Genomic DNA, 26392 nt, shown 5'->3' with positions numbered 1-26392 from the left:
GCATACTTGCATACTAGCACTCTAGCTTACTTGCATACTGGTACGCTTGCACGCTAGCCCGCTTGTATAGTATTTAGCCTGTCTGAATACTAGCATACTTGCATACTAGCACTCTAGCTTACTTGCATACTGTTACGCTTGCACGCTAGCCCGCTTGTATAGTAGTTAGCCTGTCTGAATACTAGCATACTTGCATACTAGCACTCTAGCTTACTTGCATACTGGTACGCTCGCACGCTAGCCCGCTGGTATAGTAGCTCTAGTTATAGTATTACTCTAGTAGCTAGCCTGTCTGAATACTAGCATACTTGCATACTGGTACGCTCGCACGCAAGCCCGCTTGTATAGTAGCTAGCCTGTCTGAATACTAGCATACTTGCATACTACCACTCTAGCTTACTTGCATACTGGTACGCTCGCACGCTAGCCCGCTTGTATAGTAGCTAGCCTGTCTGAATACTAGCATACTTGCATACTAGCAAACTCACTAGCTTGCTTACTTGGATGCTTGGCCACTATCCTATTCGGATACTAGGCTACTTACATTCTTGCCTACTAGTCTAGTAGCTAGCTTGAGTACTAGGACACTTGCATATTATCATACTTGCTTACCTACGATACAAACATACCTACGATCTTCGACAAAAAGCAACCAGGAAGTGTGTCGTGAGGTTTATTTTTGTATACTCTGGAAAGATAATAATAATAATAATAATAATAATAATAATAATAATAATAATAAGTCATTCAAGCCTCATAGCTAAACAGTTATTAAAATCACATTGCACACATTTGGGTTTCCTAATCACGGTACACCATCAAGCACGTTCCGCTCTCTTTTTTCCGTCACCGCCTCACCTAATACTTCATGCTCCGTCAGGAAAAGAGCCGACGCCCACTCGCACACAAACACACTTCACCTCCTGGGGTGCGTTCGGTATTTCCATGGCTACATATAATGATAGCAGTTATGGCTCCATGATCACAGCCGCTCGCTTTTGACTCTCGAGTGGCAAAGATCAAGGGACTGATTATCCGGCAATAAACAAGGAGTAACTCACAGGCTGCCTCGAGTGCCACTTCGGAGTCTCGCTCGATAGCAAGGAAGTGATCGCTAAAACGCCCTCACCTGGATCCACCTGTGTGATTTAGAGATAATGGAGAATATATATATATATATATATATATATATATATATATATATATATATATATATATATATGTATACATATAGTAGTTGGTAAATTGTTGCTGTATGGCAACAATGTGCAATGGTGGAAAGTATCGAATAGTCAGAAAGAACACAAAATGTGTGAGATCACAATTACACTTACTGGACTGAATTTTCCAGACTGGAAATAAACGAATAAACACCGTGCAGTAAAGAGTTAAACAATGGCACGGTTTTAAAATCGGCTTATTATTAGCCATAGATTATACGGATCGATGACGTATCAGAACAAGCGCGCCGCTGACGGAGCCTTCTGACCAATCAGAATCGAGAATTCGACAGCGCTGTGGTATAAACACAGTATATAGCACGTTCGTCTACTGTGTAGCTTTTTACAAAGCCGGATCGCTCAATTTAAGCGTGTAGGCTTTCAGACAGTTCTGGGGTGCTAAGGACCCGTATTAAGAAAAGTGACTTTTTTTTTTTCTTTTTTTGGGGGAAATTAAAAATAAATAGACCCTCAATAATTATACAAAAATGCCTGAAAATAAGATACGGGACCATTCGAGCAAGGCAGACTTGAGATTTCCAGTGACAGCATGTTAATTAGGTCATCTGCTGATCCACAGTGTGTGTGTGTGTGTGTGTGTGTGTGTGTGTTGTGACTAGACTTAGGGCTTAACTTTGGAATGCAGTTCTTATCTGCTCAGAGCTGTGCCTCCTATTAGAAGTCAAGTCAATAATTAAGTGTAGTTAAGCTCCAGTCGCTTCCATACGAGCGCCACTGAAATGAAGCAGATTTGCTAACATGACGGCTGAACTCTGCTCTCAGTCTTGCAAAGTGCCAAAGGGGAAATATTAGTGAGCTGGGTTTTCTAAATAGACGTCTAAATAGAACAGCCGAAAGACGCAAATGTCTGCACTTACTGTATATAGCGCTGCTTTACACCGTGTCTCATTCACCCATTCGTTCATTCTCACACACCAATGGTAGCAGAGCTGCTGTGCAAGGCGCTAGCTTGCCATCGGGAGCAACGTCTGGACATTCAGCGTCTTACCCAAGGACACTTCGGCACGTGGGATGCGAAATCGAACCCTATGGTTACCGGACAACCCGCTCTACTACCTGAGCCGCAGCCGCCTATTAAGCGGAACTGGCCGAAAAAAGTTCTATACGACCCATAGTGTTATCGCAAATGCCGGCGATTCTGATTGGTTCAAAGCAACAGCCAATGAAAATACAGAAGGCGGAGCTAAACACATATTCGACTGAGACGTTCTGAATTTTTGCTGCGTGTGTTGTTACTATGGAAACATGTAGATAATCCACTTCCGTGTCGCCTAGCTCTACGGATATTTGAAACGGCGATGATGTAATCGTCCAATCGACCGCCCAACCTGAACACACTCCGATCCCAGCGATCGAGCGTCTACACGGACGAAAAACGCCACATCTCATACGCCTCTATTCCGCTTCCCCGTCCAGATCCTGCACACCGCTGACGCGTGATCGATGTCATCTCCGAAATCCGTCGACGACTCCCTCCTTGCTATGCTGGCTGAAAAATAATGAAAGCTTCATTGGGAGCAGAGCCCGCTCCTAAGCCTCGGCGATATATTTCATTAGGTCACGGCACTGGCTGAGACGAAACGGAATGCGGCGTCGTGTGGTGCCACGCCAAAACACACAACCGCGGGACATCTTTTCTGAATAAGTTTGACCGCCATTAATTTATTATTCTCCCATCTGGACAATGACATGCCTCTCCCTTTTGAGCAGCTCGGGAATCGGGATTTTATTACGCCGCTTCTTAATCCCCCCGTCTTAAAGAATCGCGTGTCTTTATTTGTTTAGCGCCTGAGGTTCTTCGGGTCGACGCCCGTTCGGTTTAAGAGCTGTCCGTCCGCGTGTTTGTTCGGCGAATGTAAATTGGCCTCCAATTACCGCGACGGTCTCCCGCGGCTGCAAATCCCCACGAGGAAATCTTCGTCCGTGGCCCACGTTAACTTAATCCACAGATAATTAAGATAAGACTTTGCGAAGAGCGCGCTGTAATGTCGCGGAACTTTTTTGTCTTTTTGGCGGAACGACGCCGTGAGAGTTGCTTTTGGAAGCGAGCCGGCCTGCGCAGCTGCGCCTAAAGCCGAGGGATTGCGTTTTTTTGAGCGTTAAATGACGACTCCGGGTAGACGTTACAAATCGCATGCCGTAAAGTAGAACGAGTGACTTTGCTCGGTCGGAGAGGTTGCAAAAATAAATAAATAAATAAATAAATGGCGAAGAACCATTTCGAATTCTGTATTTCGCTCTGGAATGAATGTTTTCCTAGCCAGACGCAGAAACCACGATCTAGTCACGAAGATGTGTGAGCGATGTATATGGAAAAAGAGAGAGAGAGAGAGAGAGAGAGAGAGAGAGAAAGAAAGGGCTTTCCTGCTGTTTCCTGATTAGGTGTAGCGGGTAACCATTAGAGCAAATTGCAAACAGCGTGTTCCTGTCTTTTGTTTCAGTCACAAACGAAGCAGACGCGTGGGCTGAAAATGTTTCACGGCGCGTGTTTGAGGGGGGAAAAAAATATAATAAAAAACCCCACGAAGGAATATAGAGAAAGAAAAATCGTCAGGAGGAAGCGGACATTTTAATGCGCTATGCTACGTTGCGAAACAGGTACTCGATCAGCTGATCCTTTGACTCTTTGAGGCGATAAAAGAGGCTGTGTTCCAATGTAGTACGTCTCTTACTTCCATCTAACGAGCCATCTAGTCAGGGAGGCACGAGTCTAAAACTCTCGCTTGCTTTCGGGGGGGGGGGGCTAAATCTAATTAGATCCATACTGTCGACGGAGCTTGACGCGGAAATCGAGGCCGACGCTAGGAGTCATCTCGTCAGGTTAAGGAGGCCGTCTCGCCTTCCCATCGTTTCCTCTCTTCCCACGATTTTTCACTTTTATTTTAAGAGCATAAAGGGAAGGGAAGGAAAGAAAGAGAAGGGAAAAGGCCGAGAGGGTGGAGGAGGTGGTGATGGTGTGTGTGTGTGTGTGTGTGTGTGTGTGTGGGGGGGGGGGTTCTTCTTGAATAAACCTGCTTGTAGTGGATTAACAAACCAGCAGCACCCTCGCTCCCTCCCTTCCTCCTTGCCTCCATCTCTCCCTCTACTCGCTTGGTCTGTGTAAACAAGTCATCAATGGCTGGAGCGTAATTGCGGCACTCGCTGGAACAAATGAAAGCGGGGAGAGGAAAGGAGGAGAGGACGAGGGGCGAGAGGTGGGAGAGGAGCGTCCGGGACCTGTGGCTTCCAGTGCTGACAGTAATTGCAATCTAATTTGAAGGGAAACAGCAAATTGGCCCTCTGTTCATTAGCTACCAGAACGAGAGAGCGCGAGAGAGAGAAAGAAAGAGAGAGAACGATTGGACAAAACAAGCGTTCCAAATCTCAGACGCCGAGCTATTAGCTAATATTTATCATGGATGAAAAATTAGACATGACACAGAGATCACTTTAAGACTTACGAATAACAATAACAACCGACAAGCCTGGACACAGCGTACTGAGAACGGCTAACTTCTAACTAGCGTTTGTGGTAAACAAAGGATAAAAAAAACAAAAAAAAAAACACCCACGCGTTATTCATCTCCGATTTTGTAAGTGAAAAGACATTTAATTGACTTCACTACTTCATGTGCCACTGCTTAACTACATTTTTCATCTAAAACTCATTTGGTCTGGCTGCTAATGAGAACTGACGTTAGCTCGCCTTTTAGCTAGCAAACTAGCCATATATTTGTTTAGCCTCTGTTTAAAAACAACAACAACAACAACAACAACAAAAGAAAACCTTTTAAACATTCCTGAGGTTAAAAAAATAAATAAAAAAATAAAAACAGCAAACCACTGGTGACTTGAACAGCTAGCCGGTTCAGGCAGGATTTTTCAGAAGCGATTACTCTGGACTGTCAAACATAGCGCTAGCTAGCTCAGGCTAGCATCGGTAGCTCCAAATAACACGTTACAAAATAGCTCTCACTAAAAATTCACCGTTTTAACGGCACTCAAATCAGCAGACAGGACACCATGTGCATGCTGTGAGGTAATTTGACTAAAACATAAGCATAGCATAGCATAGCATAACAGAACATAAGCATAAGTGCTAAGAACAACAAGCTAACTTGATGTATTAGGATCTTCTTCGTGAATCGACACCTCCAGGTCACGTGACTAGAGCTGTACGAATGCTCAGTCGGGGAAAGAAAGACGGCGAGCATGAACTAGCGAATAACTGAGGAAACGTCTTTAGCTTGTTAGCGTGGAGTCATTAAATCGTGACCATGAGCGATTGAAATGTCTTGTGGCTGCGATAACATAACAAAACCGTCGGGAATGTCGACATTTTCCTCGGATATGTTGGTACATTCCTCAGAAAAGACTCTGTGTAACTTAAATGAAACAAATTACACTCAGACTGCACGTGGGAGCCGCCATTTTGAGAAGGTCAACAACAACTTTCTTCTTATTATTATTACTATTGCTACTATTGCTACTACAATTTTTAACGTAACGAATAATATAAGAGTGAGGGGTGTTTAGATGGAATCTTGTCGCAAAACATGTTGGACATACAACTTTACTTTTGTGTGTGTGTGTGTGTGTGCGTGTGTGTAGAGCTGCTGCCATTGCTAGCGAGAAAATCCCAGCAGACAGAGAGAAAAAGCCGAATTTGACAACAAAATCCTCTAGCAAGGCGAAATTTCCGTATAAAGTTCTCAATTCTTATTTAAACGACCGAAAAGACCCGCTCTCTTGTTTTCTGCTGGCTCACGACACCAGGCGAGGTCGACTCACGGGTCAAAGTTCACCTACAGAAAGCTGGCGTGAACGAAGGTGACTGTGAACGTGCGCCTTTAGATCCTTTCCCTTTCGACGGATCGACTTTTTCAGCCCAGGAAACGCTACGTCCGGATACGTGTTCCGGATTTCAGCCTTCCCGTGTTTCCCGTATCGTCGTGGCGAGGGCTCGAAAATATCGGCACCCCTGGCGTGTGACTGGACTCACTTGTGCAGGCGACGGAGGGAGGATCCGAGGGCGCTCGGTAGTAGCCGTCCTCGCATTCGCACTTCCGGGATCCTTCTCTGTCGTTGTAGCTGTGGGCAGGACAGCGCGAACACTGCAGGTCCTGCGACGAGGACTTGAAGAAGCCGCGGCCGCAGGCTGAGAGAGAGATCGAAGGAGGGAGGGAGAGAGAGAGAGAGAGAGAGACAAAGTTACAACCTCTTTCACAGTTGAGCTCATATGAAGAACAGGGCAGGGAAGAACAGATCTGAGCTTGTGTTCACATCGTCCAACAGCTGGAGATTGGATCAACCTGGCCCTCTGGCATCATGAGCACGCTTGAAAAAACTCCACACACACACACACACACACACACACAAAGCAGGAAGCAGAGCAGACTTTACTTAGGACTGATCATATTGATCTTCTGTAAGTTTATTTTTAAATAGCCCTTCTTCATTAAACAAGGAGGGGGATAGAGAAAGACAGCGAGAGAGAGAGGGAGAGAGACAGAGAGAGAGATGTCCTCTAAGCGGAGAAAAAAAAACAAAACAAAGGCAAGGTTAGTGTAGAAAATAGGAAACTTAACGGGATTATTCCAGCGTTTCACCTTTAGCGGGAGGAAGAGGGGAAAAAAAAAAAAAAAGGCGTCCCGCAGGCATCCCCAGATCACAGATGAAGCTCAAATTAGGGCTGGATAGCCCGAGGCACGGTGTTAAAAAAACCCAACCACCTCCCTACCACGTCTCAATGACAGCGAGTCATTTGCACCAGCAATTTATTTCATCAGACCATACAGACGGTGTTTCTAATGAAGTGCCATCATAGCACCAGACCCTGAGAATCACGCTGGCTACGAATTCACAGGACCTCTTCTCTTCGGAATCCAATTTAGCGCCCACGCTCTATAACTAAACATAATTTGATTACCGAACAGTGGCACCTCTTGTATTAAACTCTGCAGAAAGGGACACCAGGTCAGGTACTAGAGAAGAAGAAAAAAAGAACTCAAATAAGCATTCGGAGAACTTGGACTCTACACCGTACCATTTGCTCGGTAAAAACATATACGCAAGCCTTTTTTTTTTTTTTTTTTTTTTTTTTAAATACTGTAATTTGCAGAATGGTAGCTATAATATCATTTTAAATGACATCATGGTCGATAATTATACCGAACAAACTCCACGCTGTACAGGAGGACACTAGGAGCGATGGATCTTTCCGAGGAACTATTAGTTATGTTTTCTTTTCCAGGTTAATGACTGAAATAAAGGAAAGCTTGTGTGTTTTTTTTTTTTTGTTTTTTTTTTTAGAAGAAATGTGCTAGTCTTGGTCTGGCTTTCTATACACACTGGCTGTTTGGGTCTAAAAACAGAATCTGACCCCTATAAAAACCTTAACGCGTGCCTTCATTACCCAGACGTATATTCGCGCACCATTAATGATTATCACTGGTGTTCGGCGTGGAGGCTGTACCGATTGTCAAATCTTTTCTTTTTTTTCAATCCATTGCAGAAGAAGAAGAAGAAAAAAAAAAACAACCTCCTGCGTCAAGTCTAAAATGGAAGGAGCGGTAAGAGGTCTCGTCGGTTCCCCCCTTTTTAACACCTCAGCACTGGAAATGGAGGGGGTTCTGAGGAGCAAAGTATACTCATTTCAGCTACATGAAAGCGCTGTCACTGCCTATTTAGCTCAGAGCCCCAGCCTGGGAAGGGAACGCGCTGAATAAAGACCGCTCTCCGGACCGCTAGAGGAGAGGAGAAAGGGAGAGATGCGATTTTTATCTCTGGTATTTCTAACCTGCGACGCTTGGTAATTGAAAGCAGGATCCCCAGCTTAGGCAGAGGGATCTCTAAACAGGACGTGTACGCCGGTCATCGCGGCTTTAAGCTCCTAGGAACTTGTCATCTAATACCAGGCTTATTATAATGATAATTCGATATTTAAAAAAAATAAAGGAAGGCGCGCCAGCGGGAGTTCCATGTTTCACGGGTTAACGTTTATCTCATGACTAAGCATCGCCGGTTTCTAGGTAAGGCTGTGTAGGCTATGAAGACTAGATCCCACATGAGCCGAGGGCTTAAGCACCTGACCGCGGTCTGCCGGCGGCTCCCGCGCTAACATGCTAAGATTAGCGCCGTCGCAAATCACCAAAACGGGAGGGCTCTCAACCCGCTGACACCCGAGCGTGTCGGGGCCACACGGCAGCGGTTTATTTTTATGTTTGAGCGATCGAGGTGTGTTTATTTGCGCCGTCTGAGGAGCCCAAGCGTCTCTGATGTTTACACGAGCGGCCTGGTGGCAAATTAAGCCTCGGAATCGATGCGAGCTCGGAAGATCCGGGAGAGACTCCGAGCGAGTACAAACAGAGACGTTCCTGGGTTGCGCATTCCACGCCTGCAAGCATGGCCAGGCCTGGTGCAAGTCATAAAAACACACCATTGTCATGCAGACGCTGTCAGAACGATCGTTTAGCATGTCTTCTAGTGAAAGATTTATTTATCGGTGTTTTCTTAGTGCGCTGACAGAATTATTAGCGCTCGATGACGCCGTGCGGCGGAATCGGCTCCGAGAACTTCAGAAGTGGCACCATGGGATACCTTTTGGGTTACCTTTTGGGTTAAAGGTTCTGGGTTTCTGATCAGAAGGTCAGGAGTTCAATCTACCACTGTTGCGCCCTTGGGCAAGGCTCTTAACCCTCAATTGCTCAGTCGCTCTGGATAAGGGCGTCTGCCAAAATGCCGTAAATGTAAAAGGGACGCCGTAGGACGCCTTTAGCTAACTTGACATGGCGATAAAAACAAGCTCTTAAGTATATTACATACTGTAAGTATTCAGTATAAAGACTCTCCAGGAAGTGCTCGGTCTTTCCTGTCGTCTTCTGAAAGCGAAACAAAAAGCGGTCATTGGATGAGTTTCAAACGCTGACCAATAAAATATCAAATACGGCTGTGATTTTCCGGGTGGATTTGGGCAAGTCGTCGGGTTCCTAGCACAGGAGACGCGTATAAGGGTTACGGTATGTGCCCTTGGTCTTGGGCGTTCTGTACGTGGTACGTATTTATCATAAAGACACGTGAATTAGTACTTTAGTTAGCCTCGAGGGTTAAACAGAACGAGACGAGCAGAGATTACAGCAGTCTTGGCAGAGCCAGGACTGTAATATTCCTTCTGGTGGTCAAGCCTTTGGTTTGAGTCACGGGACGGGACAAACACAGCGGCTCAGTCAGGATTGGGCTATTCATGGCCCTGACTGAAGACGAAAGCCTGGCGATCCGGCCAAGACAGAAATGAGCAACCAGTGAAAGTGTCTCAATGGCATTCCTCGAGACAAAGAAGCGCTATCTCATTTGGACACACAGTCGAAGGGGGGGATGTGATGGGAGCTCCGAAGGGGGTGAAGATACAGTTTTTTTGTCAAGTATCTTGGCATTCCTGAACACACAGAACGTGGAAAGATGGACGGACGATGCATGAGGCTTTCAGCCGGAGTCGGCATTGCGTGACAGATAGACATGTCGCTTCCTGTGGCCACAGCAGATGATAATAATAATTTCTAATATCCTGATTTGACAGGCCGGCAGTGTGATTTTGTGCTGTCAGATGATTTTATGATGATCGGCTCAGGTGTATTTTTTGCTCAGGTGGCCTCCAGCAACATTGTCATTACGCCGCGGCCTTTTTCGAGAGATGTTTATAGTTCTCCGCTCGGTACCACGGCTAGCACGTAATCTCCCGTTAGCCCAACTGGAAGTGTTTAATTCCTCGGTAAGAAGCCGTTATCGAGCCCGTCCTAATCTCCAGCGAGGCCGCGCATCAAAGTCGGCCCGTCAGGAGCTCATTTGTATGATTGATCCGGCACTTAGTGGGATGAAAAAAAAAAAAAAAAAGAAAGAAGACGACAAAATCAAATACAGTCGCTTGCAAAGCCACAGGAAGTAGACGGACCAGCTGAAGGCTGTTTCCCCTACGGGGCATTCGTGTTGTGTTGTGTCGTGTCAAGGTCGCCGATTTGACATTCAGCCAGCCGTCTCGGCGTATTTATACTGGAAATTTTGCTTTGGTGAAAAGAAAGCCAGGCAGCGATGAGAACATGACGACCGGAGCAATAAAGACTGAATGGAGAGCTACAGCTGGGCTCCGTTTCTGACGGTATGGGGGAGGGCGGGCCGGGGTGGAAATCAGCATGATACAGTAAAAGATGTGATTTCCTGTACTTAAACGTATCCGGAAACGCCGGCCCTCATTCCGGGCGCAACGAAAATAGGAAAACGACCTTATAAATATAAATGCTTTCGTAACCATCGCTTTGCACACAGCTTGGCCTACATTTTATGCCTCTCCTCTTCCTTTCCCTTAGAGCCTGCACTATATTTGTTTAATAGTCGATATGAAGTTTAAATATCGTCTTTTTTTTTGGTTTTTAAATCAATTCCCAGTAGAATTTTACATTAGCCAGATTAAAACTGCACCCTTTGTACCAATTTGGATCTGGCCATTATTAGTAATATGCCTTGTAACTATTTTTTTTTTTTAAATCTCATCTTATAATAGTTTCTGAGAGCAGCACTTGTGTTTTTTTTTGTTCTTTTCTTTGATTATATCAACCTGTATGAGATCTGTATGAGGCAACACCTTGTAAAATGAAGAGAAAGCTCAGCACCTTACACCATAACTAAGCGACGGGCTTCATAGCTCCAGGCATTTTAATCCGGCCTCTCCAGAAGCCGAGGTACGTGCGAGTCCGAAAGCAAAAAAAAAAAAAAAAGGAGCGAAGGATGAACCGAAAATCGCCCAAAAAAATCAAATAATAAAAGCTTGTTTCCATCGCCCATTCCGGACACCTCCAGCCGACGTCCAAACGAAGGAGCTTCGGGTGTAAAGTACAAAATGATATACTGAATGGAAGGGGGAAGGGATAAATAAATAAATAAAGAAGGGTGAGGATTGCCAAAATGGCGGATTAAGTGGTTAAAAGACGGATCATGTTCGGGCTAATTCGACCAGAGCCCTTCGCATTAGCTAGGGCAGAACGGGCTACATGCACACAAACCGCCCATTCATGGCTGCTACCTAGGCCGAGTGACAGATAAGTAGCTTTCCGCCGAGAAACAAAGGGAAGATTAGCATTCTCTTACGCTAAGAAGGAGAAGGACACTTTGAGATGATGCAAAGTGAAAGAAAATGTTGCAGATGCAGGCTTGGGAATTGGTTCCCGTAGTCCAAAAGAATCAACTGACGCAACCGAAATGAGGACGGACCCTGAGATCCTGCTTTTTAAATTGCACCAACTGCATCAAAGCTATGTATTAGCGATAACGCCACCAGACAACGGAAGTGTCGGTTTTCTGAAACGTGACGTTTTCTTGCGTGACGCATCACCTCGCTTTCGTTCCCGAGACTCGGATTTGTGTCGGCGAGACGCGTCAGAAATGAACCTTCTGACTTCTGACGTTCCTTATTATTCGAGCTACGGAGAACGGAGATTCGATTCGGAACTCGATCACGACCGCTGCTACGGATGCATCTGGGAGGCCCGCTACGACCGCCAGATGTTCCGCGGGTCGAATTAAGGCACGGATTCAAATGACCCGTGGAAAGTCCTAAGCTACGTGTAATTAGGTATCTCCAACAGTGAGTGGACTCCACTGAAGCGAAATGAGCGTCGCCTGAGATGAACCTGGCCAAATGTGGAACACCTGTCATTTCTCTCTCTCTTCCCGGAGCAGCTGATGTGTTGCGCGCGTATTTAGGAACGGAAAAGAAGCGTAGAATTTACTGGAGGTTTATTGGCATGCCGCGTTGTACATGGACAGAGTGGACAGAACTCGTGAACTCTTCGGTTCTCATGAATTCATTCTTCTCCCTGATGGAGAGAACGTCCCTGCCAGCGTTCCTTTAAAGAAAAACGTTGTCGTTGCAGTTTCTGATTGGAAGCTAATAAGTATCGAAAACCTCAACGGATAACGTAAATGTCTTCATGTCTCGTGTCCTTTCCCCTTCAGTGACTAGCTCCATTTTTTTTTTTTTTAATCATCCGCTGCTTTATCTAAAAAGCCGAAAAGTCTTGCTTTCGACTCTCTCCCGTATTGCTCTACTAAGGAATTCGGAAAATTGCAAATGTTATGCGGGGGACGATAAATTTTGGCACCCCTACGAACCGTAAAATGAAAGATGCCAAGTTTAAGCACCCTTTGGAGTAAGAGTCGAATCGTTATCCCAAACGACTCCTTCAAATCTGCGTGCGCAGTTCAAGGACTACAATGAAAGCAACGCTGCGGCTGATCACAGAAAAAGAGAGGGAGGAAGAAAGAGAGATGAAAGGCGTTAGATGAGAAAGGGACGTCGGTTATTCGGCATATAAGAGAGACATGAACCAAAAAGGTCTGGAGAGTCAAAGGCTCTATGACCACAACTAATCAGCTATACGACCATGCAGCGTCGGCACGGTTCTACATACACCCCACACACACACACACACACACACACACACACAAGCAAAAGAAGATTGACAATCCGTCATTATGGTTCCACACATACCCTGTGGCTCACTCTTGCATTCATTCTCTCTCTCTCTCTCTCTCTCGCTCTCTCTCTCTCACACACACTCTCGCCTTCCGATCTCTCACTACGTGAGGTCTGGAGGCCGATCGATCAGCCACCGGATCAAATTCCCACATCTGGTCTGAGCTGCAGTGCAAATAAATTCCCACGTTTATTGATAACGGTAATCAACTCGCTCAACAAGCGCAGTTTCGTGTCTCGCCGCAGTTCCTGGACATGAAATTATCCAGGAATTATAACAGACGGAGCACGGCCGGGCAAAGAAAAGAACGTCGGTCCGGATTATTTATCTGTTTATTTATCGGACGAGCCTGCGATATGGGTTCTGCCTTCCGTTCGGTCGTCTCGGTTTTACCAACAGACGTCCTGGGATGTATCTTATTCCTACAAAGAGCACAATCTTTATGATTACAGCAGCAGCTCTTTTTATTTATTTATTTATTTATTTATTTATTTTACTACCCTCACCGTCCACTTTAATAGGAACACCTGTACGCCTGCTTATTCCAGCAGTTATCCGATCAGTCGATCATGTCGCAGCAGCGCAATGCATGACATTCATGCAGATACTTGAAGAACATCAGAATGTCGGGGGAAGGGGGGAGGGAGAGGATGTGCGCCGTGTGTGACGTCTGTGACGTTAACCGATGCACGGTTGTTGGTACCAGTCGGGCTGGTTCGAGTGTTTCAGAATCTGCTCATCTCCAGGGATTTTCTCAAACACAACAGCCTCTAGAGTCTCTAGAGCGAGCGACATTGCCAGGGAGGATCCAGTAACTCAAACGATCACTCTTTACAACCGTGGTGAGCAGGAAAGCATCTGCAAGAAATATCTGCAACGTGTAGCAATGCGATCTCAACTGCCTTGCCCTGCTCGTTCTAGGAATTTGACCTCTTCTTCATTTACACACAGCAACGTTCAAACGTGACGCTTTCGAAATGCATTTTTTTCTGGGGGGGGGTGGGGCTAAACCCACAACACACGCAGGCTCTTTTAACGACAGACCCATCGAGTCTCCCTCGTAAACAAACATAATGAGAAATATTCCGTAATGACTGAGGTTTCTTAGTGAACGACGACGACAACAACGACAAAAAAGAGTCTTTCTTTTTTTTTTTCTTTTTCTTTCTTTTTTTTTTCCCACCGAAGCAGTACTGATGTGTAAATAAAGATAACTGAACGGCCTGATTACACACAGACGCGCCGTTTTTCCCTATGATGTCTCGCTAATCCGGCTTCCATAATGACGGCTTCAAAAGCTGGGTTTTTCATCATAGAAAGCACGCGGCCTATTTCCAGGGGGAGAAAGAAAGAAGAAGAAAAAAAAGAAAACGAAAGAAAAGAAAAAACATTTCCATTTTTATAAAAGGTAAATACGCTTAAAATATGCACATGGACACGGCGCGTTGTTTAAGCGGCGAGAAAACGACCTTAATACAAACGAAAGGGAATAAATCGCAACGCCGCGAGTTCACTAAAAGGCATTCGAAAGTAAATATCGATCGCATGAACACTAATGCACTGGAGTCATAAAACAACCGTTGTTTAGGGTCATTAATCATCGCGGCACGGGACGACATAACCTAATGCTCTTCTTCATTCATGCAAGGTTTTGCTGACATTAAGATGTACTTTATCAGTGCGAAGCGTTACATAATTCTGTCGAAGGCGGGAAGTGATTTAGAGCGCATTTATCATTTGCGCTGTGTGACTGCCGGCGTATTTCCATCCAAACGTTGGGCATAGTTTGTGTAAATGTGATCTGTGTACTTCCAGCACCTAATGTTTGGGATATTTGTTTGAGCCAGCTAGTCAAAGGAGAACCGGATGCTATGTTATCGATTTTTTTTTTTTTTTAATCAATAAATCATCTCTATTTAGGTGTGTCTCAATAAAAAATAAAAAAAACCATATATATATATATATATATATATATATATATATTTACTTTATGTCCAACCTGAGAACTGAATGCTAAAAGATGCCATTATTTTAATGTACTCCTTAGTGATTAGAATTGAAAATACACACCAGGAACTGTTTCATTACAATACATGCATAGCTAAAGGCAGCTAGGGCTGAGAAATGTTTTGCTAGCTACATAGCACTGGATCCTAAGCACTATGTCACACAGGTGCCATTATTTACTACGAATTCAATGATATGAATACTATTACACTGTTTAACGTAAAACCATAGGTACTATAGTGTACTATTTTAGTACACTACATACAGTATACACAGATGCAGGCAGGATACAAGCTGTTAGCTGGATGCTAAATGGTTTGCTAGCTTGACTAAATGTTTTATCTATATAGATTTCCTTTTTGACTCTTTTGTTTTATTATTTAAAAAGAACTTCTTTTTTTTTTTGTTAGCATTTGGGTTTGCAAGCTAGCCCCACCCACAACTACTTACTTACTTACTTACTTAGTCACAAACTGTTGGCACTGTGAACACTTTGCTAGCTAGCATTAGATATTAAAAGTACATTTAGCACAGCTGGATGATTATGAATTTTCTTTTACTATGCTAATACGAATATTTTGTTATACAGGCAGAGACGAAATGGAGATGCTAAACCCTTTTCTGTCTAGCGAACACTGAATGGTGCTAGCTAGCTAGCTGTATTACTTTAATAAACGACTTACTTGGGCAATTTGGGTGTAGCACTTTAGCATCGTTATACAGCATTTAGTACTATAGTCAGAGCGCCTTATATGCTAAATGCTGGCAATTTATCCAATGCATCCAGAATGTTTTTTTTACTTCTTCTTCTTCTTCTTCTTATTATTATTATTATTATTATTATCAGCTGAGGCTATTGTCACCCTATTCTGAAAACCCTACAGAATAAAAAATAAAACCGGGACAGATGAACCCTATGATGAGAAATCAAATGGCTCGTGAGGGGAGAACAAAAACAACAACAAAAGAACAGGCACATCTTTGGCATTTCTCAGATAATGGCGTGACGTTTTTCACCACTGCTTGGTCTTTTGAGGTCAGCGTATATTAACTTCACTTTAGCACGTTTGCGCGCGATGTGTTTCGGACAATGCAATGACAGCTCGCTGCCAGGCTGGAAGATAAACGAGGTGGCCGGGTGACCTTTGACTCGCCTAAGGAGTGACCCCCCGTGACCCCTTCTGCTTCAAAACAAAGACCCCCTACCTTCTTCTACCCGTCCCCCCCGGCAACGCTAACGCATCCTGACATCTCCGTCACAAACGCGCAGACGCGCACAAAGCTCGGATACCTCTATCCTGAAGCATGACGACGCTGGCTTTCACACAGCCGTCTTTTACCTGTCTAAACTTTCTCCGCATAAACACTTGGGTAGGCTTACTCACTTTCCCCTGTCACACCGCCACACACCCTCACTCTCGCTCTCACCCTCACCCACACACAACCCTTTGTCTTTTCTGTAATTGCCTGCTGTCTGTCCGGAGGAGACCGTGGCACACGGTCTCCATTTAAGCATTCAAGCTATATGCGTTTAGGCGTGCACACATGTATACAGTACATGTGTGTACATATCTATCTATGTGTGTGTGTGTGTGTGTGTTAAGAGCAGCTTTAACCCTGAGGTGAAAGTGATATGTGAGCAGCTTGAGGGACTTGAGCTGTGGCTGAGCGGCAGTGAGGGCCCTGTTGTCAAGAGTTTCCCTCCTCAGGGAGCGCAGGCCCGGCACCTCAATCTCTCGCTAAGAGCAAAATCGATAACTTATTACATAACCTTGCACTTTTCTCCGTTTACACTCCCAAAGACAAAAACCCACAGAGGGTAGAGGAAGCTCACGTTCTCTCTCTCTCTCTCTCTCTCTCTCTCTCTCCTCAGTGGGAATAAATACACTCATTTGATCGTGTTCTTTTTTTTATTATGTTGGTTTTTTTTTTTAAACGAGGTGTATTTAAGCAATGATGCAGCGCTTCGGAATTCGCCAGGCCAAATTCGCCGTCCGAGCCTTCGACTGTCTGAGTGCTGAGTAAGGGTTCATTGAAGCTCGTCGTGTTTGAGTTGCGGAAAAAAGGAAAAAAAAAATCCGATTGTTCCGTGTTCATAGATTGAAAATCCACACCGCTGAGAAGCAGATCGATAACTGGTACCGGGTCTGACTTGTTTAAACCACGCCGCTACGGAGTCGTATCGTATCGCGGCGCGAAAACCTGCTAGTCAAAGCTAGGTCAATTGCCCGAGGAGAGTAAATCGATCAAGCTCTATACGTTCATTCATTTATTTATTTATTTATTCGTATCATCGGTCAGACGACTAGACTGTCCCTGACACCCCAAGCTCAATGCTAAACACTTTGCTAGCTAGCAAACAAGGTGGGATTTCTCTCCTTAGGCCGTTTGACTTAACTTGTAGGTTTTGTTACGTGATATGATATGGACCTGACAAGACGTGGATGCTAAACTCTGTGGTAATTTAGTACTTAGATTGAAATCCAACACCACTGAGAAGCAGATTAAAAAAAACAAAAAAAAAACATATTGAGTTTGGACCGACGGATTCACATCATATCGCATTATAAAAACCTGCTAGTCGAGGAGAGCGGGGGGGGGGGAAAGAAAAAAAAAAAAAAAACGTCCACTACAAGCTCTGCAAGAATGCAGCGTTTTTTTTTTTTGTCATCCGTCAGGCGTTGAGTCCGTCCCTGACAGCCTCGAAGCCTGCGGCGTCCCTCCTGAGGAACTTCCCTCCATTTGAATAATTGAGATCACTTAGGCTTTGCCAGTGGATGGCTGTTTCCAGCCGTCGTGTTAACACCTGATCAATCAGCTAAATGTCACAGCTCAGAAACAATCAGCCCCCCCCCCCCCACCGTACTTCCACCCTCATCCCTCATCCTCATTCACCAAGTCCTGCTGGGTAGCATTTAAAATGCAAGGCCTTGCCTGAGTGTTAGCCTAGCCTAGCTTCCCTTCACCTCTCATGTTATTGTGTGTTATTACAGCTCCACGGAAAGCTACACCCCCCCTCCTCCTCACCCCTCCCCCCGCCAAACCGTCCACCTCCTTTGGGGTTTTCAAGAAGCCGTCCATCATGTTCTGACTAACTTCCGTCCACCTCCCTGACGGATCAGCCGAGGCGGGTGGTGATCTTGCAGATGACGGATACGTGGTGCTAACTTCCCCATTAGCATTTTAGCAAATGTTGCATAGGGAGAAAAGGCAAACAGTGGAGCTTTGCTTTCGCACACGCGATGGGTCAACCGGCGGTCGTCTCCCCAAGCCATGCCGTACGGCTCACGACGCAATTATCCGACGTGCTAAAATTGAGCAACGCGCATTCCAAGGATTGCTCAAGAAGTAAAAAAAAACAAAAAAAAAACGAGAAAACAAAGGCCGCAATGTCTCTCTATAAGGGCCTTTTCAGTCGGGTTAAGGAACACACTGTGTCTCCATTTTCTCAGCATGGACGCTGGTGAAACAGCGCATTGCGAATGAATGACCGCTATTTTCGCTTGGCTCTATGCAAAATAAACCCTGGACGTTTCACATCGCTGCGTTTCAACGCCGCCATCGCTGAAGATCCCTAGCGGTAGGAGGTACGGGTTAAATCTTGTTAAAAAAAAAAAAAAAAAAAAAGCTAGAGAGATGGCGAGAAAGAAAAGGGGAGAGAAATGAAAGACGGCACAGTTCCCACCCACTCCAGCACCAGGTGATGAATGACAAGATCACCGCACACGTTCGGAGGCCTGTGGAGGAACCCGTCTCGAATGACACGGAGGACAGGACACCTGACTTACAGCTCCTTCAGAAACAAACCAAAACCGTACAAAAAAAAAAAAAACCCCAGCCCAGACACAACCGCATAAAATGCAGTGCAGATATTAAAATGTAACGGGTGTTAAAAAAAAAAAAGAAATAAAATTTAAAAAAAAAAAGAAGCAGGCTCTAGAAAGCCTCGGGGCCAGAGAGTCCTCTCGGGATGGACAGAGTCAGAAACGGAAGACAAAGAGAACTAGAGATAGAGACGGGACCTCCATATTAAACAGAGCTCTGTCTCTCACAAGACACTGCAGACTGAAGACGAGGAGAATAATACGCTGGTACTTCTCAGCCTTTTCAGAACTCTGGGGAAACACTGAGCAGGGCAATTTAATACCAGGAGAAATGGCAGGGACCAAAGAACGCTGACGCAGCACTCCTGCGCTCATTTTATTTAGATTAACTGCGCCTGTAATATCGCCGACGCTCGAGTCGGCAGCCCAGTGAAACTCATAACGTGACGATGTGGAGGGCATGTTGTGGAGGGCAATTGGTTTCTTTTTTTGGAGCGGTGCTGCTTTAAAAATGTCAGGAGTTTGTGAAGTTTTTTTCTTTTTTTTTTTACCCCCTTGTTTTTTTTTGTTTTTTTTTTGGCCAAATCTTCCAACCGGGGGGGTCAAACGGTGAAGCTTTGCTCTTACTCGACATCGACGTCAGCGTAAACTCGGGCGCTCTTCCCGCGCTGGCTTTCGGTGTTTGCGCAAAGAACTTGAAAGACTCCCCGTTATTACCCTGGATGCGTTCCAGATCATCCGAACGGCAAAGTGGCACCCTGGCGTCTCCGGACTTGGCATTTCCGCTCTGAAATAACCTCTCGATGGGGCACCGTGATGTGGGGGGGAGGGGCTTCTGCTTTTTGATCATGTGATTGCACTGAGGAGCACTCTTCGCACGCTAACATGATGATGCAGACCTGGACGTGGCGTGAAAGCCATCTCCGCCGCCCTCCTGATATTTCCGATGGAAGAAGCGTTGCCCCTCGCCACGCTCGATGATCCGCACTGTAGGCACCGGTACGGTGGCCAGGTTTGCACGTGAAAGGCTACATCGAGCAAAGCGAGGCCACTTAAATGGAGCAAAACTAAGCGATCCCTCTTTGAGCCCTCGCCGGTTCTTGTATTCCGAGCCAGGCGGAAGGGAACAACTGACGCCCCCGACTCCCCCGTTACTTGTGAGGCAATGGTATCAACCCTAATAGCCTTTCCTGTAAAGGAGCCTAACGACGTGGAATGCCCGTTGTTTGTTTTCTCGTCTCGGTCGGGGACGACTCAGAGAGACACGGAATGACCGCCTGGACTTCCTCCAGCGTCGGGGATTTTGTGAGTGATTGACTTGGCCTTAAGCCAGATAGCAGGAGACAGAAAGAGAGAGCGTTGTTGAAGAGCAGCGAGCCAGACTCAAGTGCAAGTCATCGTTTAATCCCAATACCAACACGACCACCACTATAATTTAAGAGCTTGCTAATCAAACAATTAACTAGATCCCTTATTATTATGCCACGGATATATGCCTCCAGATTTAATCCCTCGTTATTATTCCTGTCAAATATCACGCTTCTTTATTTCTCTCTTCCACTCCTGGGCCTCTTTTTTTTTTTTTTTTTCCCCTTTTCTCTCTCTTTGGTTCTTTCGTCTTGCGCGGATAAGCAGAGCCGTTTGTGGAATGAATCTGAATTCTTTTTTTTTTTTTTTTCTCAGAGTGAAGTGCCGTATTACTGGACCGAGACTCGTCAAATAATTACAAGGGCAATTTCCTTCACCGAATGGACCCATGAATACTTAATTCTACATAATAGCCTGATGTACATAATAATACCGTTTTTTAATATTACACTATTGTCCAATCGGGCGTGAGGTTAATCGATGAGGTACCGATACGGAATTTCACAGGAACAAGCGCGGCGGGTATACTTACGTTCGCACGAGTCGCCTTTCTGATGAAACCCGGCCTTGCAGATACATTTCCCGATCGGCACGAGCCACTCGCCCTCGGCGCTGCAGTGCATCTTGGGAGAGTTGTCGGCCTCCTCTTCGGCGTCGCTGACGCACGTTCCCTCCACCTCGACGAGTGAGGAAAACTCAAATCCCGTCACGGTGTCCGGGAACGTTGCCAGGTTCTCGATGATGGACCAGCACTTCTTGTAGTAAACTTTGACCGAGACGAGAGCGATGCACGCTCCGACGTCCTGGAAGGCCAAGTAGAAACCTCTGCGCGAGAGTGGCCCGATGATCCGCACCTCCGTGTTCAGCTTCATTTTCCTCTCGCCGAGATCGCCCTGCGTGAAGCTCTCGTCCGCCGCGATGGTGTCTATTTTCATATACTGGCTCTCGCGGATATTCCTGCCCATCTCGGCATCCGTCTCCTGGTAGTACAAGTTGAACGTTTCCTTGCACGTCCCGACCATACCGGGAAGGCTGTTACAGTCCCGCAGCGTGAATTTCAGCTCCACGAAAATCCTCTGAGCGTCGCCCTTTTCGATCCAGTTAGTCCGAAGCCAATTGTTCTGATTCGGTTCCATCACCTGGCACACCTGATACGTGCGAATGGGGATGAGGTTCTCGTCCAGCCCGCTGATCTCTTCCCACTGCAAAGCAAATAAACAGGTCGGTCGCTGTACGTGTTCATTATCCTCGTATGATCATGATCATGCTTTAAAAGAACGGTTTCCCAAACTCAAACATGGGTGGAAAACTCTCAGATCTACTTCGGTGCCCCAAATCAGTCGGAAATATATGTTGTTAGGAAAGTGTTCGACTCTTATTAGTTTTAACTGCTAGAGGAAAATCAGAGAATAAACAGAGAATAAACATATTTTTTAAAAAAATGTGTGTGTGTGTATATATATATATATATATATATATATATATATATATATATATATATATATATACATACACACACACACACACACACACTGGGTCAACCAAGAGTGGCTCAGCCAAGAAGAAATCAAAAGTATAATAATAATAATAATAATAATAATAATAATAAAGAAAGAAAGAAACTGAAAAAAGAAAACTACTACAGAGGTCCAATAACTTTTTTTTTCTTTTTTTTTTTAAATCTAGTATAAGTGTATAGGCCCAAAAGAAAATCAAAATTATATATAAGAATTTGGTTTAAATAAACAATAACAAATAATGACTTGTGGAACAACAAGCTCAGCTAGAAGATTATAGTTCATTAAAATAAATAAAAAAATAAATAAATAAAAAAAAATCATACGAACCACAATGTATAAAATGAGCTCTGGGCAAAAGAAATAAAGACCTAGACGACGTCTGAAATAAACCAAAGAGAAATGGGGGGAAATAATGGACCTAACTAAGGAGTATTCAATAAGACACAGATAATAAATATTTAAGTAGTGATTATATTCAAGAACAGTCTAGAGTACGCCTTCGGAACTTCCTAACGCACCGGCAATTTGGAAAATAAATCGTTTTTTTATTTATTTATTTATTTATTTATTTATTTATGAACTGGCGACGGCTAACGTGTGTATCGTTCGCATTCTCTCCGTCTCATCCGGTCTCCGGTACCATAGACAGCCTGAGAGATCAGACGAGCATCGGAAAGATCAGATATGGGATAAATCCCACGCCGAGTTCCCGGAGTTGGACCCGTGACGGCTGAAGACTCACCCCGTTCGAAGGAGACGCTACCCACTCCATCTCGGTCTGCTGTGCCTTCGAGTCCAGCAGGATCACTGCCCGGGAGAAAGACACGGACACAGAGACACACGGGAATTAATGTTTCCATATCAAAACTTCAGCCATTTGAAAGAAAAAGGGAGAGAGAGATAGAGAGAGAGAGATACAAGGCCTCCCCAGCAAGCACCAGTGACAGAGAACATCTACAGAAATAACAAATCATGACCCGTGCGAGTGTGTGTATGGTAGCTGAGCGTGTGTAAACACGCTGTTGTGCTTAGAGCCCCAAACAAGGAGCTGAATTAACATGCCAGGATTACAAAAGTCAATTTGACGAGCCAAAAAAAAACCACTGAATTTTGCTTTTGGCATGTTTTTGGGAAATGAGATTGGGGTGGGGAGAGAGATGGGGGTTAATCTTCACTGATGGAACAGGAGTTTAAACGACGGCATAAACACAAGCAAACAAACCCAATAAAAAAAAAAAAAGCACTGGGTAAAATAAATAAATAAATAAATAAACAAACAAACACTTGTGGTGTGAGATATACATACACTCAGGAGCTGTAGCCTAGACGACCTAATTCTTCTACACAGGGCTTGTTGGTAATTAAAATGCATATGCGGTGCGCATTTATCGAGTGGCACTGGATATGAAGAGCTGGGAGTCTGAGAAGGCAGAGGTGAATCAGGGGCTGGGTTGTTGTTTTTGTTTCGGGGGGGGGTGTGTTTTTTTTTGGAGGTATATTTGGGGTTTGGGCGCATTGATGAAGTTAGAAACGCTGTATATGAGCTTTGTCGGGGGGGAGGGGGGTAGTATGTTATATATATATATATTTATATGTATGGAGAGAGAGAGAGAGAGAGTGAGAGAGAGATCTTTATGCGCTGCGGCGCGACAAATGCAAACACCCAGGAAATAATTCTTTAAAAATAAAATGATCTAAAATACTATAATCCTACACACACACACTTGACATAGAACCATAGGTGCGCCGTTTACGCTTTTACGCACACCCGATGGACCTTTCCAAGTTATTAATCAGTTATCATTCTTTATAAATATATAAATATCTATCCATTATCCCTATCTCCAGTGGGAAAACGACTAACCAGTAACCCCCAGCGAACAAAAGCAGTTTAGTTGTGCGACAGTAACACACTGTGGCAGGTTTTTAGCGCTCGCGTCTGATCCGACAATTAAAGAAAGGCATTCAGGATTCAGTACAATATATATTTAAAAAAAAAAAAAAAAACATTCAGGATTCATGACATTACGGATTTTTAAAAAAAAATGATTTCATATTGATTTTTAAAAAATGATAATAATATGTCCGTTATATAAAGAGGGAAAGAAATAGCAGAGATAAAGAGTGCGCGCTGTGCGCGCGGACATATCGGGCTGCTCGGTACTGCAATACAGTGCAAGTTCTCCAGAATCCAAAAAGCGCATCAGTGCGACACCGCAACACTGTATCCAGCTCTTTACAATCCGACACCGCGTGCGTGCGTGAGTGAGTGAGTGCGTGCGTGTGTGCCAGGCAGCGCGTGCATTCAATAACAACTCTCCGTGTCCATGCTCGCGCGCCGCTCGTGACTTCTCCGCTGTCCTTTCCGCCGCGGAAACTTTTTTTTTTCTCTCTCTCTCTCTCTCTTTCTTTTTCTTTTTCTTTTTCGTGCCATCCTCCCATCACTTACCCTCTCTGGAGCTCTGCGCTAATCCGGCGCTCGCGTAAAAGCACACGCGGAGGCAGAATACAGTCCACAGGCGGCCGAGCATGGTCATGGTGCGGGGCTTTTCGGTCGGACCGTGAGCAGCTCGAGACGAGAAACAGAGGGAGAGGGGGAATTAAAAAAAAAAAAAGGAAGGAAGGAAGGAAGAAAGAAAGAAAGAAAGAAAGAAAGCGCGCGCTTATATCCGTTGCCTTGCCATGGACGATGCTGCCACAGCCACCGGCTCTGAGTGAGAGCAACACGAGTGTCTCAGTCAAATAGAGGCGGAGGGGGCGGGGCCAGGGCGGGGCTAGGAGCGCTGCCAATCAACTGGAGTGACTGCAGGAAAGGGGCGGGGTTTGGGTGGAAAAATATCTTTGACATGTAAACAAACACAGTGAAGGCGTTATTGTATAGAACTCGATTCTATAGGCCTGCAAATATCCATAAACACACGAAATGTCATTATTTACAAATAATATTATTTTAATTGCATTATTATTAAAAATAATTAAAGTACATAAACATAAGTAGAGAAATTGCGCATGAGAAACTGCTTAAAACTTATTATTATTATTATTATTATTATTTTTTTTTTTTTTGTCTGGTAATGTGTACATGTAGGCTATACTACTACATATAGGCTACTGTATATATGTTTGTTTATTGTTTTTATTATGCATCATTTATTTTGTATCCTTTGCTTTTTTTTTATTATTATTATTATTATTATTATTATTATTATTATTATTATTATTATTATCATTATTATTATCATTATTATTATGTGTTGTTCAGAATATAAGTTTAAAACATTATCCATTATTATTATTATTAATATTGTACAGTATATTATTTTATTATAATCAAGTGACGCTATAGCATAAGTAATTGCAACATCGCACACCGGGGAAAGTGCAGCAGACGTTTTTGTAAAGATTTTACGTGTGTTTATGTATTCATTATTTTATATATCATTTAGGCATTTAAAAAAAAAAAAAAGATTTATTATTAACATTATAGACCTATATATATCCATCCATCCATTTTCTGTACCGTTTAACTTACACAGGGTCGCTGGGAGCCTGGAGTCTATCCCAGGGGGCTCGGGGTACAAGGTGGGGGACACCCTGGACAGGGTGCCAACCCATCACAGTGAACAACCACACACACATTCACACACTACGGACAATTTAGAGATGTCAATCAGCCTACAACGCATGTCTTTGGACTGGGGGAGGAAACCGGAGTACCCAGAGGAAACCCCCGAAGCTAGTCAGCTCTTTCGTGTGCATCCACGGCTGGACGTCGGGCAGAGAAGATAAAGCATGACTCAACACCGGAGCGTTTGAGAAGGATCGCATACTTCCAAAAAAACTCTCAAAAACCCTCACTGTTCCTCAACATGTTAAGAAAAACAACCACACGGGTTATTATTCATGATTAGTTTAATAAGGGACAAGCCTGAACGCACAAGGTCGTCAATATTAGCACACCCAGCTTGGGAGCGAAATAATGTGTCCTCAGAAATGTGCATACTTCCTAATATCAGTCAGTTCCTGTGTTATTTTACTTTTTTTTTTTTTCTCAAAGGCCTTTTTGTGTTCTCATGAAACAAAGCAGAGTCAGCCTTTTCAAAAGTACTCCATCAAAACAAAACTAGTTGCAAACAAGTCTGTGCACTTTTTAATAATTTTTAATTGAGGTTTTAATCCAAACCTCAATAGCTCGAAAGTAGGACTTCTGAGGAACCTTCTAGAACAATAATAATAATAATAATAATAATAATAATAAAACTCTCATAAAGAGCTCAAATATTACCGTACATGTACGAGTAATGAGCCTAATATCTGAACCCTTCATAAAATCTCTCTGAGGGGCTCCAGGGATTTCATTTTACACCATATATTTAAACAGTTCTCGGGGGTTTGTTTTTATGTTTTGACACTGTTCTGTTTACACGTCATTAAAAAACAAAACAAACAAAAAAATATATATATCAGTGCGATGCTGTAGAACAGTTTTTGGCTATAGAGGGAGTAGGTGAGTTGTTTCAGTTTATCAGACAGACTGTAAGACAAATTTCCCGTATATACAACAGACAGACGGAAAAATCGACTGACGCTGACTAAAAGGCAGACTGACGCGTGGATAGATAGAGCGGTGAAGAAGTAGAGAGGAAGTCATACGGACAGACACATAGACGCATGGATCAAAAGACCGATACAGAAGGCAGATGCACAGAGAGACTGAAAGAGACACGTAATGTCTTTCAAGACGACATACTGCACGGACGGACGCACGTTCGGACAACCAGAAAGGGCCAAAGGAGACACGAAGGCCAATCAAAACACAGACAAATGTAGACAAACAAACAAAAAATGGAGCGAGACAATCATACAGGAGCAAGCAGAAAGACATGGACACGGAGAGACGTATCAAAAAATGCATCGTCAGTCCATCA

At 44.2% G+C, this 26392-nt stretch overlaps 1 protein-coding gene across 7 annotated transcripts in view; it reads right to left on the bottom strand.

Moving 5' to 3' along the window:
• The window catches only part of epha7 (eph receptor A7), a 76389-nt gene extending 52199 nt beyond the window's left edge, over positions 1-24190 (bottom strand). For all 7 annotated transcript variants that reach the window (XM_017453878.3, XM_017453887.3, XM_047160626.2 and 4 more), the window contains exons 1-4: positions 23914-24190; positions 22207-22271; positions 20477-21146; positions 6223-6378 (exon numbers count right to left, since the gene is read on the bottom strand). In XM_017453878.3, the coding sequence (XP_017309367.1) occupies positions 6223-6378; positions 20477-21146; positions 22207-22271; positions 23914-24001 (979 nt within the window). In that variant the 5' untranslated portion in view covers positions 24002-24190. The remainder of the gene's footprint in view (positions 1-6222; positions 6379-20476; positions 21147-22206; positions 22272-23913) is intronic.
• Positions 24191-26392: the final 2202 nt, after the last annotated feature.

Source organism: Ictalurus punctatus, chromosome 2, assembly GCF_001660625.3.
Source record: "Ictalurus punctatus breed USDA103 chromosome 2, Coco_2.0, whole genome shotgun sequence".
Lineage (NCBI taxonomy): Eukaryota > Metazoa > Chordata > Actinopteri > Siluriformes > Ictaluridae > Ictalurus > Ictalurus punctatus.
The sequence above is the reverse complement of the archived record's forward strand: the minus strand, read 5'-3'. Positions and strand labels throughout refer to the sequence as shown.